The sequence below is a fragment of the Vidua chalybeata genome, chromosome 2 (genome assembly GCF_026979565.1).
Source record: "Vidua chalybeata isolate OUT-0048 chromosome 2, bVidCha1 merged haplotype, whole genome shotgun sequence".
NCBI lineage: Eukaryota > Metazoa > Chordata > Aves > Passeriformes > Viduidae > Vidua > Vidua chalybeata.
The window spans coordinates 78246242-78264111 of NC_071531.1; the positions used below are offsets into that span (position 1 = coordinate 78246242).

General features: G+C 41.3%; 2 protein-coding genes across 8 annotated transcripts in view; one reads left to right on the plus strand and one right to left on the minus strand.

Moving 5' to 3' along the window:
• Positions 1 to 17870, minus strand: part of LOC128784327 (transmembrane protein 126A-like) — a 44874-nt gene that overhangs the window by 665 nt on the left and 26339 nt on the right. Inside the window, exons 1-6 of one of the 7 annotated variants that reach the window (XM_053935821.1) lie at positions 5427 to 5452; positions 4410 to 4507; positions 3783 to 3916; positions 2935 to 3059; positions 906 to 1099; positions 183 to 297 (exon numbers count right to left, since the gene is read on the minus strand). In XM_053935821.1, the coding sequence (XP_053791796.1) occupies positions 183 to 297; positions 906 to 1099; positions 2935 to 3059; positions 3783 to 3916; positions 4410 to 4507; positions 5427 to 5437 (677 nt within the window). In that variant the 5' untranslated portion in view covers positions 5438 to 5452. Of the gene's footprint in view, positions 1 to 182; positions 298 to 905; positions 1100 to 2934; positions 3060 to 3782; positions 3917 to 4365; positions 4508 to 4796; positions 4957 to 5426; positions 5453 to 17870 lie in introns of those variants that run through there. The other 6 variants (XM_053935827.1, XM_053935824.1, XM_053935825.1 and 3 more) reach the window with 6 other exon arrangements.
• Positions 5048 to 17870, plus strand: part of DLG2 (discs large MAGUK scaffold protein 2) — a 984977-nt gene continuing 972154 nt past the window's right edge. The window contains exons 1-2 of the mRNA XM_053935819.1: positions 5048 to 5137; positions 5821 to 6897. Coding sequence (XP_053791794.1) covers positions 6879 to 6897 — 19 coding nt within the window. The 5' untranslated portion in view covers positions 5048 to 5137; positions 5821 to 6878. The remainder of the gene's footprint in view (positions 5138 to 5820; positions 6898 to 17870) is intronic.

Here is a 17870-nt window from a genome sequence, read left to right on the forward strand (position 1 = left end):
TGTAGCTCTTACAAACTTCATTTTGTAATTAGATAACCTTAACGTATATCTCCTTCCAGATGCTAAATGTCTACAAGAAGACAAGTGTGCACAGATCAGTATCTACACAATTTACACTGAGAGCTGAACATTTAACCCATAAATACATTTCAATCAATACATTGCAGGTAAGTAAGACGTACCTGGCTGCAAGGCTTGCATTCAAGGGGATAGCCAGGAAAATGGGATAGAAACCACCCACAACAGCACCTACTAATCCTCCTCTGATCACAGCACAGACCTCACAGTTCAGCTGACCTGCGTGGCAAATCATATTTCACTGCCAATATCCACACATGCTCCACCACAACAATATTTATAAGCTGTGTGCAACAATCTGAAAACAGGCTCTTGACAGAAACTTCCAAGCCGTATAGGTATGCAAAAATTTATAAAGAGGAGTTTTCTTTTAAAAAACAACAACAAACCCAAAACCAAAACAACAACAAAAACAGTCTCAAAAACGGAGACAAAACAAAAAATAATCACTTGCACTGCAATCCATGAGGAATTTATCATTCAAATGCTGACCTTCAAATGAAATTTTACAGCTGGGGGGGATATTGAACTGCTTTGTTGCAGTCACTTTTGCATGACTTTGAGTGAAAAATGCTGAAAATAAGTAATGTGTCAAAGAATTTTTTTAGAAATAAACATATGTATGTCTTTTCCCACTCAACTTTGGGAACACACTGCTGTCCAATGTATTCTGTTTTTCAAACTCTGCTTTACAAACTGAGGTTTTTCAAGACCACAACAGTTTAAGAGCACTGTTCTGCAGCTAGAAAAAGCTCCTCTAGTGTTACAGTGTGTACAGAAAGCAAAGCTCTTTCAAAAAAAAAAGGAAGGAATAAAGAGGTTTTTACCTGAAAATAAAGGGTCATGCACAAAAGCTTCATAAATTGCTGCTGTTGAAAGAAATGGAATAACAGCCATTGGCATAGCAGACACCAGGGAAGCCTTTCTGACATGTAGGATGCTCCTGAAGAAATTATTTGCTGCTAAGCCACATAAGCTTGAATTTGCTGCTAGGAAGTATTTTCCATGATTACAAAGGTTCCTGTCAAAGAGGGAAAGTAGTTTCAGCAACTGAGAACTGTAAAAAAGTTTAGATTAGTCAACACTACAATTCTCTTCTGAAAATCCTGCAACAAGGGGTAAGAGACAATCTCTCACTGGTGCAAAATGGAGAGTAACTATTTTCAAAAGCAGCCAGTGCCACATCCTTTGTTATATGCCACACACTTCAAGAGTGAAGTGACAGGTTGAAAAGCTGTTGCTACAATTTTCCCCCCCATTATTATAGTTAATGGAAACTTCATTAAAGCTCTCCTAATAAGCATGTTTCTAAGGATAATGTTTTCTGAAAAGAAATGAGGAAATAAATATATACAATAAAATATATAATTTAAAAAAGTAAATCTACTTATAATTCTTCTACATTTTAATGTTTTGAGTAATATTAAGCACTATGGAAAAGATTTCAGACATGTACTTGCTAATCTCACAAAACTTACAAAATTAAAAATTTCAGACATCAAGGACACCAACTATTTTTTGTTTTGAATAGGAAAATACAAATTTTACCTTTACAATCACAGGCAGTGAAACACAGGCAAACAGAACAATAAATATGGAGGACTGAGATTAAAATTTTAGCAGCATTATTAGTACCCAAACCAGAGCAACTTAATGTACCCAGGACCAGCAGAATCTACTTAGTGAGGTACAGAACTGCTACACTGCACAAAAGAAAAGGAAAGGAGGATGGAAGAGTTGGGGGTTGTGGTTTTTTGTTTGTTTGAGCTCCCTAGTGTTAAAAACAAGTGCTTGGGTAAATAGGAACTCTCAGTTTGACTGCAGCATGCTTGCTCTTCCTTTTCAGACATCAGTGAGCTACCCTTTGGATACAAGCTGCGAGTCCTGCCCGTGACTGGCAGCTGCTTCTTTCCAAGGTCCAGCAATCCGTAAGTCCAGAGTTTCTATCCAGACGTTATCTGGATATTAATAGACATATCTATTACCACATCACTACTGAGTATCGGCCTCCCCTGCTCTCCTGGGGACGGAGGAGTTTTGGAGGCTGAGGGCAGCAGATCCTACACAAAGTTGCAGCCTTTGCTTTCTCACCTGTGTGGAGAGGCCCTGTGTTACTACCAGCAGTTTGTTTAGCCAGCAATTTAGTCCTATTAAAAAAATATAAATAAAATAAGCTTCTGATTACTCTTATTTCTAAAAAATTTATCCAAGCTGATATACACATGCAAATGGCTCCTAACAGAAGCAGTTCAGGTCCAGTAAGGTTTTGCAGTGACATGCAGTATCACAAACCAAAAGGTCATTTGTGAGGCCCAGAAGGCATTTAGCTGGCTTTGTGTTGTACAGAACCCTGCTGGTGAGCCTGCAGGACTCCAGCTGACACCTCCACCACCACCTGGACACCTTAGTCTCGCCTTCCTGAAACAGGGAATGGTGCAGAATGAAATGCAGAAACCAGCAGGTTGATGCTCACTCAGTTCTGGCCCCAGGCCAGCCCTGCTGGACACAAGATGACTCCAGCAGAATCACATTTCAGTTTCCTAGAAAATTTTTTTAGCTCTAGCACAGGACTGAGAATGCTCAGAGCCAGTCAGGGCTGATCAGCCGTCACAGAACCCTCAGCACTGGGGAGCATATGCCAGAAACCAGCTGAGCAGGACCAGAGCCAACATTGAAATAACCATATTGAAAAAACACAAAACAAGTTTTCTGTTCTGGACAATAACAAGCATCTTCACAATTAACTAATTTTGTAACTGCAAGGAGAATTTGTAATACAAGAATAAGGAAAAAGAAAAGCCTCCAGGACTTGAAATGTTTGATGCACTTATCTTCATTTATTTTACCAGCACTTACTGATCTTCTTTAGGAAGCTCATTGAACATCTTTTGTATGATTTCCATCCGCTTAAATCTTTCCAAAATTAGTCTCTGTTGTGGAGAATCTAGTTCAAGAAACTCTCTTCCTGTCATCTTGAAGTCCTGGATCATAAGAGAAAAAAAAACCCTGTATGTAATCAGAGCTATATAGCCCCAGTACGAATCAAATAAACATAGAGACTTTGCCACAAATGCATTCCCTATTTTGCATGGCAATACTCCAGGTTTAAATTGACTTAACTGTCAAACAGAACTGTAAGAAAAAACCCCAACCAGATAAATCCATACTTTGTAGCCATAAATCAGAAAGCATACAATTGCAGTTTGTGTGGCAAGGTTTTGGTAGCAGGGGGGGATGCAAGAGTGGCTTCTGAGATGCCAGGAGCTCCCCCATGTCTGACAGTCTGTTCCAGCCGGTGCCAAGACAGACCTGCTGATGGCCAAGTCTAAGCCCAGCCACTAGTGGTGGTGTGTGGGGGAAAGTCAAGAAAAAGTAAAAACTGCTGCAAAACAATAGATGGAAAAGAGTGAGAACATGTGAGAGGAACAGCCCTGCAGACCCCAAGGTCAGTGCAGAAGGAGGGGCAGGAGGTGCTCCAGGTGCTGGAGTTGAGATCCCCCTGCAGCCTGTGGTGCAGCCCATGGTGAGGCAGCTGTGCCCCTGCAGCCATGGAGGTCCATGATGGAGCAGAGGTCCACCTGCAGCCCCTGGAGGATCCCATGCCAGAGCAGGTGGATGCCCAAAGGAGGCCATGACCCAGTGGGAGGCCTGTGCTGGACAAGGCTCCTGGTAGGATATGTGGCCGCATGGGGAGAGGAGCCCACCTGTGAGCCCAGTGGAACAGCCACTGCTACTGAAGGACCCACACTGGAGGAGTTCATAGAGAACTGCAGCCTGTGGGAAGGACTCCTGTTGGGGGAGTTTGTGGAGAACTGTCTCCCATGGAAGGGACCACACACTGGAAAAGAGTGCAAGGAGGAAGGAGTGGTAGAGACAACATGTGATGAACTGACTACAACCCCCATTCCCTGTCTCCCTGCACTTCTAAGAGGGAGGAAGACATATAGAAAAATAGGAGTGAAGGGAGGGGTGGAGGGAAGGTTTTTTAATGATTTGGCTTTATTTCTCATTACCTTATTCTGATTTGATTGACAGTATATTCAATTTCCCCAAAAGTTTACTGTTTTGACTATAATGGTAATTGGTGAGTGATCTCCCCGTCCTTATCACACCCCCTGAGCTTTTATTCATGCCTTCTCCCTGTCCTGCTGAGGGGGGCAGAAAGTGATAAAAGCATCTTGGTGGCCACCTGATTACACTTGGAATTGAGTGATCCAGGGGCTTCTTTTCCTACACGTTTCACTGCAGAGGAATTTCTCACAGATTTACTGTGGCAATCATACTTACCTTAAGCTGCTATTATAACGTGAAGGCTGTGTCCTAAGCCCTACCTGTGGGACCGAGCCTGCTTCGGTTCGGGCTTGGCAGGATGCAGGAACCGAAAAGCCAGGCGAGGGGGCAGGATCTCACCGGGATCGCTTCAGGCCGCCTGAGGAGGATTCCCAACCCCGTGCTTTGGGATCCCACCGAAAGCACGTCACGGAGCTGTAAGCACTCCCCTCTCCCTCAGTCTTGCACACGACTTGTACACACGTCTCTCCCTCGCGCGCCGCTGGAGGCACCGGGAGCCCTCCCAAAGCCCCGGGGCCCGGCTCAAGTCAGAATCCTCACGCCGCGAAACTGCGGCTCGACCCCAATCTTCAAACCCCACCGCTACCAGTCGCTGCCCCCGCACCGCGCTGACCCTCCCGGCCTCCCCGCCGGGCTCAGGCTCCGACCTTGAGCCGTACGGACGGACACGGCCGCGCCGCCCTCACCGAACCGCTCCCGCCGCCTACAACATGGCTCCTCCCACCTCACGAGCTCCCCGTGGGCGCCGCCATCTTGCTCGCTCACATGACCCAGGGCTATCAGAGGCCGTTTGTGATTGGGCCGTTGGCCGCCGGCCCAGCATGGCGGCCGCCGATTGGCCGCGGGCCGGCGGGAGGGGCGCGGAGCTGGTTGCCGGGGCGGCGGATGGCGGCGGCTCCTCGATGGCGGCGGGGCTGAGCGCGGATCCTGCACCGGCGGCCGGGACGCGGGGACTCCCCCTTCGGTGCGGGGGGGCCCAGTCCTCGGGGTAACCCGCTGACCCTCTCCCCTCAGCCCGTGCCCCTTCCCCGCCTGCCCCCTCAGCCCTCGCAACGCCCGCTGCCCTCCCGCCCGCTGCCCCTTTCCCTCGCCACCGGCTCCTTTGTGCTCCCTCCCCGTCCCGCCCCCTTCGAGCACCCCTCGCCCCGGCTGCCTCTCACTTCGCCCCACCTCCAACCCCTCCCTCATCCCCTCAGCTCCTGCCCCTCGCTTGTCCCTCGGCAGCCCTGGGGGGAATTGTCCTCGTCCTTAAGCCCAGCCTGGCTTCGCCAGTTCACCTGCGCTCCATCCCAGTCCCCCAGCCAGCCCTCTGTGCCTTGTTTCGTCTCGGAAAGCAGCAGGCGGACCTCTTTGGGTTCGAGAGACCCGGGGGAGGGTGGAGTGGGGAGGGGATGAAGGGGGACAGCCCCTGAGTCCCTGCCCGCGAGTTGCGGGGACGAGCAGATCCCAGCTGCGAACATCAGAGAGCAAAGCAGAGCCGTCCCCTTCACAAACACAGTCCCGTCTCCCCGAGACGACGATGCACAGCGAAGCCCTGTCATGTGCATCGCAGCTCCTCGTCCTCGCGGAGAAGAGAAGCTTTCGGAGCTTGCCCGCCTTTCTCAGACTTTTCCTTAACGAAGTAGATGAGGAAAATCTATCCCCTTTCTGTTTCTCTTTTTGTTTTTCCAGAAAAAGGGGGAGAGAGAGAGAGGCTGATACTGAAGCCAACCAGCTGCGCTTCTGAGTGGGAAACTCCGGACTGATCTCATGGCTTGCTTTTTATTTCATTAACACTTCATTATCTCTGAAAATGAATCTTTTGTGAAGCTCTTCTCCTAACTCTCCTTATTCCTCTTTCACGAGGTGGCTGCTGCTGTGCAAGGGAAGGAATGGCATGAAGTAAATGACTCCAGTATAAAGCAATCTGCTTTGCCCAAGTGCCCAGTGGGCAGCACTGTCACTTTAATAATTCCAGGTCAAGGGATTGCTTTCCTCGTTTTCAATCCTCTCTTTTAATACATGGGAGGATCAGAGGGACATTAAAGACCGTGAGGCTGGGTGGCTTGCAGATAATAAAAATGAAAGTGTCTGCCCAGTGACTTCTGTTGGGTAAGAGGGTGATATTTGAAGGCTCTTGTCTGGTGAGGAAAAAGGGATCCTTTCAGTCTGCTGTGTAGTCACCTAATACATAGCTAGCAAAATTAATTCAAGAAGTGAAAGAGCTTAAAGAGGCGCTTTGGATTGTTTTTATCTTCCTCCTTATTTGGATTACTTGGGCATTTTTGTCCTGCAAATAATATGTTTTTGAGCATGTACAGGTGGAGTATTGAGACAGCTGCCTAGAGATGGACTATGCCTTAATTGTATTGCATAAAATCTTTTAATTTTCAAACTTTGCTGCCAGAAGAGGAGTTATAATAAGGTTTTATATTGCCAAGGAACATTTGCTCTTGTATTTTTATAGAGTCAAATATATTTTAAAGAAATTGAAAGCATCTTTTAAAAAAGAATCAAAAAGCTTCTTTCCCCCCCCCTTTTTTTTTTTTATTTGTGGAGAGCATCGCACGTCCAATCCAAGGGAACAGCAAGTATTCATAGAAATGAAGATTGAAGCTGCATTTCCTTACTGAACTGTAAAAGTGTTCTGCAATAGATAGTCAGTTCCTGACCTTGCAGAGTGTTCCAGTAGTACTTCGTTAGTACCTGTAAATAAGTGCTTGCAACCAGATTCAGAAGTAGGAAGAAGAATGCCAGTCAAGAAGAAAGGTGGGCTATGAAGCTTCATATCTCATATTGCGTCTTCATTGTGTTAGATTGTTGATTTCTAGTACTTAACAATTTCAAATTAAAAATGCTTTAATGGGGAATGGAAATCGTTTTTCTTTTGCATTGAAAATGGGAGAAAAATCTGTGCACTTAAAATAATAATTTTTAAAAGTAACCTTATGCTGTGTTTTAAGATTTACATCAAATTTGGCCTCAAATGGTTTTTTTGTAAAGATCAGCCATCTGAGATTTTGAACAGACACCAAGAGCAAAGCTTGATGTTTAATTTTGTGAGAAGCCTCTCTTACAAATGCTAATAAATTTGAAAACCATAGTTTAATCTGTTATCTATTTGTGACACGTTTGGTGGATAAACATCAGCTGTCGGTAGCAGCATAAATAAATAACAAAGTTTTAAGGCTGATTTTAAAAACAGGTTATGAGACCTGTGTTTTGAAGGTGATTTGAACGTGGTTTTTTTTTTTTCCAAATGTGATTTTAATTAGCTTGAATTTCCATGCTTTAGTACAATATAAAACTACTCTCTCTAAGGCTGTAGTGTGGCAGCATTTAAGAAAAGACAAACAGCCTTACATTTGGCCTCTTCTCACCTCAAATTTGTCTTTGCACCTTTGGAAAATGTGACTTCCAGTGTTCACACAACAATTGGGATGTATATGAAGGCAAATTCTTATTCTGAAAATACTCACAGACCTTAGGTTATTTCTGGTTTCTTGCAAATTGGACACCAATTTAAAATTTCTGAATTTGCTAATAGAGTAAGGGTCATGGCAACCTTTTTTTATTCAGCTCATCTATACAAATGTGCCTGGGTCTAATATATCCCTGGATCTGATGATACAAAATGTGGGGGAAGGGGCAAAAAGTGAATGTTACAAACAGAAATGAGCATGTAACCGATGTGACTTTGGATTCTCTTTCATATAGGAATAATGCTTCATTAATTATGAGTTAGCATTTGCTATATAAATAATGATAAAACACACAGATTGCTAGAATTCTTTTCATGAAAAAAAACAATAAATAGGATTTTGTGATTGTGTTTTTAAAAAATGACACTGTAGAAATGAAATTTCAAACCTGAAATATTTTAATGAATGGCCTTGTCATTCATGGAATCACTTGCCATTATGTATAGTAAAGGTGGAAATGTGTGGAGGAATTCCATTCTTAATAATTCATCCTGCTGTGCTGTAAAACTGCCACCCTGGTGTTCTGCAGAGGCTTCTGTATCCTACCTGTTCCTATCCTCCAGAAGGAAAACTGAGGCTTTTCATTATTTAAGTTTTAATCCTGATTTAGGTGATTTGCATTAAGGATGTTTCTGTGCCAGATGTTCAGCTGTAATTCAGTTTCCAAATACTTGCTGCAGGATTTTAGGGGTGAAATCTTACAGGCTCCTTTGTGCAGAAGTGAGATTGGCAATCACAGCAGTCCCTTCTGGCCTTAAAAATCTCTGAATTTCCTGTTTGTTTCCAGGCAGTTTGGGTCAGTCTTCGTGTACACCAAGGCTTGGCTTTCTTCTTTAGTGTTACAAGGATGTATGTTTTGGCAACATTAAAATATAAAGTCAAGAGACACAAATGTCCCCCTTGAAATACTTTAAATTGTCACATCAATTCGTGTACTGAAGTTGCCAGTGTGAATGTGTTTGATTATTAAAAGGGTATTGTTAAGAATGTATGTAAGCATGTAAATTGCAGGATTTAAAATGTTGGCGAATCAGCAACTTCATTGTGATTTTGAGCGACTTAATTTGTCTAGTTCATGCAATAGCCTTTAACTTTCTAAATGTAATTAAAAGCATGCTGGCAACTCAAAATATTAACTATTCTAGTTTTTAAAAAGATTGCTAGTTTTTCAAGTAATGCCTGTTAATTCTATGAATGTTAGGGAGATTGAGGGGATTATTCCATGTTTGGTTTTTGGGGTTTTTTTCCCATTTCTTTGGTTTATGATTTTGACAGCAGTTTGTGGCTAACTAGTTTAGTATTTCTAATGATGACTTTTTTTCCTTTGCTGGGGAAAATTTGGGAGTTCATGTGTACTGTTCTTCCCATTGAGGGCATCTGTAGAAATCTCAGTAGGATACTCTCTTGTAGGCTGTGAAGAAGTATTTCAGTATCAGCATTTAGAACAGGATTATCCCTCTCCTTGTCAGCACTTCTTTCTGCATTGCTATTTTGGATTTGATTAGAATATTCTCCTAAAATCAGTATGGAGACAGAGAAACCTGTGAAAAAAGCTTTAAAACATACTGATATTAACCACTGAAAGTTGTTACCAAGCACTGTTTTCTTTGGCACTGGCCAGTTGTGGATCTTTCTAAAGAGCAATTGAAGCATTTTGGGAATTAACCATTGAAATAGCTTTCACATCTAGTACCAGTCTTCAAATTTCACATAGCTTTACACCTAATTTACACTTCACCTTGCTGCTTGGTGTGATGCCTGCTATCTTGCTTTTAAAAGTCCAGGCCTGTATAGTTAGGAAAAAATGATTTGCTTAATAATAAAAATCATATAACTTATAGGAAGCTTTAATTTCTTATGGATGTGGAAAAAAAAAAAAAAGGCTTGGTTGTGGTCATGTGTCAGTACCTGATTTCCATTGCCTGATATACTAGAGTGAAAATACTTTGTTTTTCTCACTTCAGTGTGGAGGGCAATGAGGTTTCACCTTCCCAGGAATATTTACAGAGTTGACATGCTTGCTGGCAGTACCAGCAAAAAGCGAGGCTGCAAAGGGACTATGGAGTATCCTGTGGTGTTGGATCTACTCCCTTTAGGTATGGGATGAGACATTGTATGGATTGGTGCACTATTGCTGCACAATTAAAAAAAGGGCTCTTCTCTTTGGCTTTTGCTTGTCTCTAATTTTGAAATGCACTTAAAGTTTTAAATCAGACAAGAGAGGCATCTGACTGTAGTTACAAAATGATTTGTTGGACAGTGTCATTTAGAGATGGAATGAGATGAACAATTTTGAGAAGTAAAAGAAAAATCATTATTTTTGCTTAATTTTTTTACCTTTTGCAAACTAGGATATTTCTGAATAGAACTGTTAATGGAAATCATATAGAATTTCATGAGGAAGGCTTTGCTTCAAAGTAAAATAAGGCTACCATACAGAAGAAGTGAAGTTAGGTTTTTGCATGGGTTTAGATGTCTGCTCTCCCTCCCTCCCTCCCTCCCTCCCTGAGTGACTTAGCTTGATTTCTGTTAACTGTAAGGGACTATATTTAGATCTGTAATTGTACATATTTTGGATTAATCAACAGAATAGTTAATAGCAAAAATGTTGCTGTAATTCATTCATGTCTTTCACAGTGATGCAAAGAACTAATTAAATCCATGCTCCTCTGTGATGATGACCAGATTTCAGTTTTGGAGCCCTGTTTGTGATTCACACAGAGATGTCAGAACCCGCCCATCTGAGTGCCTGGATGCACATGTGCTTCTAGACTAACCCTGTCATCCTCCTTGCACATCTAGCTGTATCTAGGCAGTCAGAGATAAGAGTGTTGGGTTTTGTGCTGCCCTCATCCCACTTTGCATCTCTCAAAGGGAGAGGAATTGTACCTGTAGTTGGATGAAAGCTGTGGGCTGCTGTAAATACCATCTTGACTCGCCCCACCTTGTTGCCCACCTTGTTTATAAAGATATGCTGATTCTGTCATGGAATAACTTTTTGCATCTTTCCCTTTATATTAAAAAATACCTTCCAGGACATGTTTTATTAAGCACATCAATGTCAAGAATTAAAACGTGTCAATCTGAATCCATGTGGACAACTTCTGGGCCATTTAGAAGAATCTGACAGATGTGCTCTATGAAATGCTAGATTTTGTAGAGGTAATGCTGACGTGGCTGGTCTGTTGAAAGGAAGGGGTCTAAGAACAACTCAGCAGGAACTTTTAAAGCAAAGTTCATAAAGGACCAGACAAAGCTAGCTCCCATTCATGTTTCAAAACTGGCAGCTTCTTTTTAACTAACAAAATTTAAATTTAGGATCATAATTTTTGTGCTCAAAAATCTCGAACGTGGTGTCAGTCTTCTTACATCTTACAGCAGCAAATCCAATGTGTATTGGAAATTTTCTTTCTCTTTTACTTGTAACAGGTAATTGGTATTACAAGATTTTTGTCCTTTCAGTTGCTGAATATGAATTCTCAAATAAGTATGTGGCTAAAAGGCTACTTCCTTCACTCCAAATTTTGTTCAACTACCTTTCAGTTTTTACAGTTAATTTCAGTATGGGAGCAGTGCAAATTTTAGTTATGTTTACAGACTGTGGAAAGCACAATTTTAGATTTCCAAGAGTTAAACAAACAAGTGTCAGAAAATGACTATCTAAACTGTGCCAATTTTCACCACAAAGCTTTGATTTAAAGATGTCACTGCTTTTATGGCAGTGAGCCAGGCAGACATTGTTTCCACTGTGAGAAACAGTGAAGTATTTTGCCTACAAAAGGACTAAAGGAGCAAGCATTATACAGAAGAAGCCTTTGTTATGTGCATACACATTGCAAAGCTAAGTGGGCTCTGGACTAGGAATAGTGAAATTTATGCTCTTTTTCAGCCCTGCTGTTATTCTGGTACTTCTCAGATGTTTAATGTAGATCCATCCTGTAGTAGTTGCCTCACCTAGGTAGGGTGCCCAGCTTTTTGTCCTGGAGTGTTGCTTCGGTCAGCACAGAGAGAGAGATCCACCTCCAAAGGGCACTTTAACACACCTAAGATCTGCATTGCCTTCTAGACAATTGTCATTTTTCTCTCTCCCCATAGACAAAACACAGGGTAGCCACACTATAACTCCCTTACCTCAGTTTGATGATGTCTCATTCTCTCATATAAATTTTAGTGGCAAAACATCTCCTTATCTGAGATATTTATGAGAGCTGACACTGTGTGTTCTGTGAGTGCTATAAATTAACACTATTCATTATTTTAGGGGGGGGAAAAATGTTATAAATTATTGTACTATTAGTCACTGGAATTGGAAGCAACTGTAGTGTTGGTACAAGCACAAGAGGCAGCTGTGCATCCTCTCCTCCATTCCTGTTAAGTGCATATTGCACTCAGTTGAAGCAATGGTGTCTTGCATTATAAGCATAATCTTTTTCCTTCTCATGCTCTCTTCTTTCCTTCTGAATTTGTTCCAGATGGCCAAGCTAGATGTCAGAGGGTAACCATGGAGAAAAAGCCGAATTTGTAACTAGTGGCCAAATGTGATAAAAGATGATTTTGCAGTCCCTGCTTCAGCAAAATAAGAAAATCTGCCTTACTCAGATACGCTTGTTTTGGTCAGGTCATACCAGGTTTCTGCTTCTTAGAAGTATTTAAGGTCTGTTTCACTATAGTATCTTGTATTTACTGCAAATTAACACAGTGCTGAACAACAGCTTTATAAAAATAGAAATAAAGGTCATGTTTTCTCCTGCCATATTCATCCCAGAAAGAGCCAGGAAGGCTGCCCTGACCTGATGGGTGATGGCAGTAGTAATCAACATACAAAATATGTGAAGAAAACATTTGCTCTTTATTGGATGTGGTCCAGAAGAGTTTTTGGTGGCAGAACTTTGCCAGAGCAAGTCAGTGCAATTGTCCCTATTCACTTTTGGGTTGAAGAGGTTAATGCTTCCTTCAAAACATATTTATCAGGGAATTGAATCATGTACAGTTCCCTGGAAAAAAAGAATCTGGACAGTTTACAGTTCCACAGGCAGAAACCAGTCTTTTCTGATTTCAAATGCTCTTCTCTTCCCTGACCGTATGGGCATATCTCGCATTATGCTGTAGTGGAATAATTCCAGGCTCCTTCTGGTTCAGATCTAGGTGTTGAGCACTATGTTGACGCTGCCTTGCAGATGGATGTCTGCTAAGCTATGCTTTTAACCAAAAAACCCCAACCAAACAACCCCAACCCAAGGTTTGCAAATCTACAGACCCAGTTGTTTAATGTCCAAAATGTAACATTTATTTTATGTTGTTGCCTGAAGGTGCATGTTGGGTTTTTTTAATTGACTTGGAGATTCTAGTATAATACAAATTGGGTTTTCAAATTAAAAATTCCAACAGGGATGTGAGAAGGTATAAGACCATAATGTCTGTTTTGCTAATCAATAAAGGTAATTTGATCTCATTCCATTTTTTTTTGCATTACTAGAAAGCATTTGTGTTACTGAATTGTTTTCTTTCATGTAATATATTGATTCTTTTGTATGAGTTTGGAAGTTATTTATTCCTGAACAGGCATCTTTTTCTTAGTTTTCTGTCTCACTCCAATTTTCACATTTATATTAATTTTAATACTGAATGTTCTTTTAAAGGAAAAAAATTACACAGATGCTGTACTAAATGTGCAACTCCTGGTTTTTTCTCTTGCAAGTATACATCAAGTTCCACTAGTTTTGTGTCTTGCATTCAATTAGATTGTAAGCTCTTCAAAGCAGGGCACTCTGATAATTTTGCATTGTTAAGATGTCAATTTACATTTATTCAGCTGTATAAATAAGAGGTTTTCATTTGGTGCTATGCCATTTTGAGGGTTTGTGGCTTCATTTTTCATTCCGTCTTCATATTTGCATTGTTGATTTAACATTAACATTTGTACACCTAGATTTTAACATTGTGACACTTGAAAGGCAGAAACAAGAAGGTCAGGTGAAGCTACTTCTAATTGCAGGGTGTCTGGTTTTGGAAGGAGTCTCAAGGCCCCAGAATCTGCTCATTCTGTTGTCTGAAATGCAAACCGGTCACCTAGCCAGGTCACCAAACTGGAGCAAGGATTGTTAATGAACAGGTTCCACATTGCCTTCAACATATCTGAGAAAAGAGAACTCCTTGGAAAAAAAAAGAATGGTCCTGGTGTGATGAGCAGCTGATATCAGCAGTTGCTAAAGTCCTTTTGTGGTCCCTTGAGGAGAAGTGATGTGATGAGAAGAATTTGGGTCCCAGAGTGAGTCCCTGATAAGAACTGGGCTCTTCCTTATGGTGAAGTCTGATACATAAGATTAACAGGTTATACACTAAATGTTGAGTATTTTTTTTTTCAATATTTAATTGTAGTTTACAGGCAGGGATGAGTAGAGAAGACATATCTGTAGGATTGCAGGGGTCAGATAGTCATCTGGGGGCTCTGAAGCAAGAATGTAGCTTGGTTTTCAGGGTGCTTTCTGATAAACAGAATTACTGGAATAAAGTTTGTGAGTTTATGCTGAGCCACTTCCTGATCTTTATATAATTATCCTATTCCTCGTGTTAGTACAGTTAGTCAAGTTTAAAGAATTATATTTAAAACAAAAAAATGTGTGAAGGCAGCATTTTACCAGAACAGATGTGTGGTTATATGTCGTAAAGTTTGAAGGTACATGGGCAACAAGGTTACATTGAACTAATCAACACAGATATATGAAATTTTTCTTAGTTTTCCTTATAGTAAGTTAGACAAAAAGTCTGACTCTTAACAAATAGGCAAAAAAAAGAACCCATCACTTCCCTAGTTGGTTGTGTGTGTTGTGTTTCATAAAGCTGATGGTTTTCTGTCCAGCTCCATCCACCAGTCAGTGTTCCTTTATCATTACTGGGTGTCCAGCCTGAGTTTATAGGTTGTGTGTTAAGATAAATTTAATTCCAGAAAAGAGAATAAGAGGCTTTGAGAATATCAAAAGTATACAAAAGTTGTGGAGGCTGGAACTGTGAAAAAGGACACTGAGCAGGGAAGGGACATGACAAATCAAACTAGTGTAGAAGAGGCTGTAAAGGGAATAATGGTGGTTTGCTATACAAATTGACATCTGGAGGACAAGTAGTTGTCCTGATTTATAACAAAAAAAGATTGTTTTTATGTAGTAGGAAAAACCACTAGAACCTTCAAGCACTGAAGTCAGATGGTGAGGGATCTTGTGGATGTTGTAGGAGGTTACCAGTGCAATTAGATACCAGCTGGGTAAGCCTGGGTCCTTCTGCACAGCTGGGAGGAAAACTGCAAACCTCACAGGGCTCCTCCAGGCTCTGTGTGTGTGTCTGTTCTGTTTCTCAGAGTTCAGCTGACACATCATAACACAACTCCTGCCCTTCAAAGCAATCTGACTTGCAGAACATTTAGCCCTCTACATTGTATCATCTGCTGAAATCAATATTCTGTAACAAGAGGCTGGTGAACAACTTCTGTGGTTCCGTGGCATCTGTGTGGGGCACAGAGACCTGCAATAACACAACTGCATGGTAACACTGTTCAGTGCAAAGCTACCTGTCCTCCTTACTTCAGCTTTCCTTGGCATTTGCATGCCTGGTTTCCCCTTAATATACCTGGGCATGTAGTACTGCCTTGTTCTGAGAAATTTGTACTTGCAAAGCAGTTCTTACAGTCTGACTGGCCCATTTCTTGTCTGCTGACAGCATCATGGTGTAGAATAACACTGCTTCACAATGGAACTGTTCCTAAATTGGTCCTAAAGTGGTGGGAAAGCAGTTGTGCAGAGAATTCACCAAGGCTATGGTTAGTTTAGGGATGTAACTTTTTACAGTTAATGCAGAGCAAGGGCAACTCAGAATGCGACCTCAACTTGAAATATCATTCCTTGAAAGACTCTCCACTTGTCCAAGATTAATCTCCAGAGGCCATGTGTTGGCCTTCTCTATGTGCCAATGTGGTTGCTAAAAGCTGAAATCCTAGAAACAAGCTTGCCTGGTAATCCCTTCAATGATTACCCCCTTCCTTTTTCTGTCCCCTTGTTTTCCCTAGCAGGACAGAAGATGGATTTATGTGCCATGCATATCCTGAGGAGCTGTTATTTTTAACCCTTTTGCTTGTTGAGTGCTTGTTGAGTGCTTGTTGAGTGCTTGCCACACTGGGTGAATTGTCACATACGTCACGCCTTATGCTTCCTCAAGGTTGTATAACCAATATGCTGCATTTTCTGGATAGTTGCTTAAAGTCCTCTTAAAGAGATGAAGGGCCCAAGATGCTGGGAGCTTTCTGGTTTTTACACATATTCTCTGCCTGCTTTCCCTCTGTGCAGTCTGCTAGATTAATATGTGTCTCATATTAATGTTTATATGTAAATATTTTATGATTATCATTTGTCTAGTAATTCTCAAGTCCTTTGAACCATGGGAGCTTGCAACTTGTGTTTTTCTCAACCATCTTAGAATACTGTTTCTTGCATTTCTTTCTAAAATTTAACTGGCTTTCTGCTCTTTTCCTCTGTGGATACTGAGTATTGTGTATTAGCAGGATTTATTCCTTTGTGTTTGCTGTTCTGTGTGAAGATCAGGGAAGGTAAATAAGTTACTGATAGGTTTGACTTGGATCAGTCCTGAGGCAGGTTGCCTGGAAATTTCTTACTGCATTCCCTCCTGCTGATCTGTAACAACTCATTTTAACTTTTTAAGAATTCCAGACCAGAGAATCAAATCAAGACACCTTTAAATAACAGAGGTAGGGAAGAGTGTTTGCTCCTCTGTCTCTTTTGGTCATCTGAATGAAGGTGTGAACTCTCCAAAATGAAAGTATTTTTTGAGATCCTTTTTCTTCTAAAGTTATCAAAATCACTGAGAAGACTTCCTTGCTCCCTTTCCTGGTGCTCTGGTTCCATTTCTCACTTCTATTTTGGCTCCTGTGTTTCTTCTCCACCATTCTTCATGCTTTTTCCTGCTTCAATGCCCTACATTTTCCCAATTCTGGTTCTCAAAGACCTGTAAAGTGTCTCCTGAAATGTGTTGGCATTTTCTTCTTTTAAAATTCACCTCTACAACAGACTTGGCAAGTCAGAAGATAATTGAAATCCCTTTTGGGAAAAAAACAGATTAAAAAATTAAAAAAAAATAGAAATTGAAATGAAAACACCCTTTCATCTTATCAATTCAGTTAGGGTTAGATCTCAGCTAATGTTAAATATCTCTCACCAATGAAACCTTGTTGAAGGTTAACATTTTTCATTAGGTTTAACATTGAAGTTAACATTTTTCCACCCTGTTGCACCCCAAAAATATTTTCATTCATAAACTCTGATGCCAGTGGGGGTTAAAAAATGTAAATGTGTTTCTAAACTTAGCAAGAGGCTGTGGTAGACTTGGTTCCCTAAGAGGCAGTGGCTGCCTGATGCTCCCTTGTGCTGGTGCAGGGTGCTGTTAACCAGCTGAGTTTGATTTCTTCCATGTGCAAGGCAGAACTTGCTGAGTTTGGAATTGCATTTTCATTTTTTTCTCTTCATCTTCTAAGCTACCTTGCTTCATAGCAGGAGTTGAATGATAGGATCATACTCCCAAGGAAAGCAGCAGCAGCTCTCAGCAGACTAGGGGTTCTGAAAGCACAACAATTTGAGTGCAAAATCAGTGAGTGGTCCTGGCCCGTTACATATATGGGTCCATATAGAGTTCAGCCTAAATGACTTTACTGTGGCCAGAAGAAGATCTAATGGCTTGAAAGTACCCATACATGCTCGCCTTAGCAGCATCTGCTTGAGTTATGTGTGGTTCTTTATCTGCTCCTTTGGTTTGAGCCATCATCATTCAACAAACCCTGGACTGAAAGTAGAACTTCTTGGAGACTGGTTTTTGAATCTCTTTTACTTTCTCATATAATTTCTTTTAACCCTATTAGTCAAACCTGTTCCTAATTAGTTATTGAAGTTTACAGATAAACCTAAATTATCTTCAGGTGTAGTATATTTAGTTCATCTGAAGGATAAATGGTATGCATAAACACCTGGGAGATATTTAAGAAACTTATTTCTAGGGCCTGTCCTATGGTGTGGTGTGTGACCTGCTATGTGCAGGTAGGGCTGTGTCATCCTCAGTCCCATATGATGACGCAAAAACCTTTTAATCAACTCAACTGTCCACATCAGCAGAGCTGCAGATGCAGCTCTACCAGGACTCTACTGTAAATGCTGCAGTGAGTATAGTGTCTCCTTGCCTATATGGAGTTTCAAAGTGGTTCTAAAA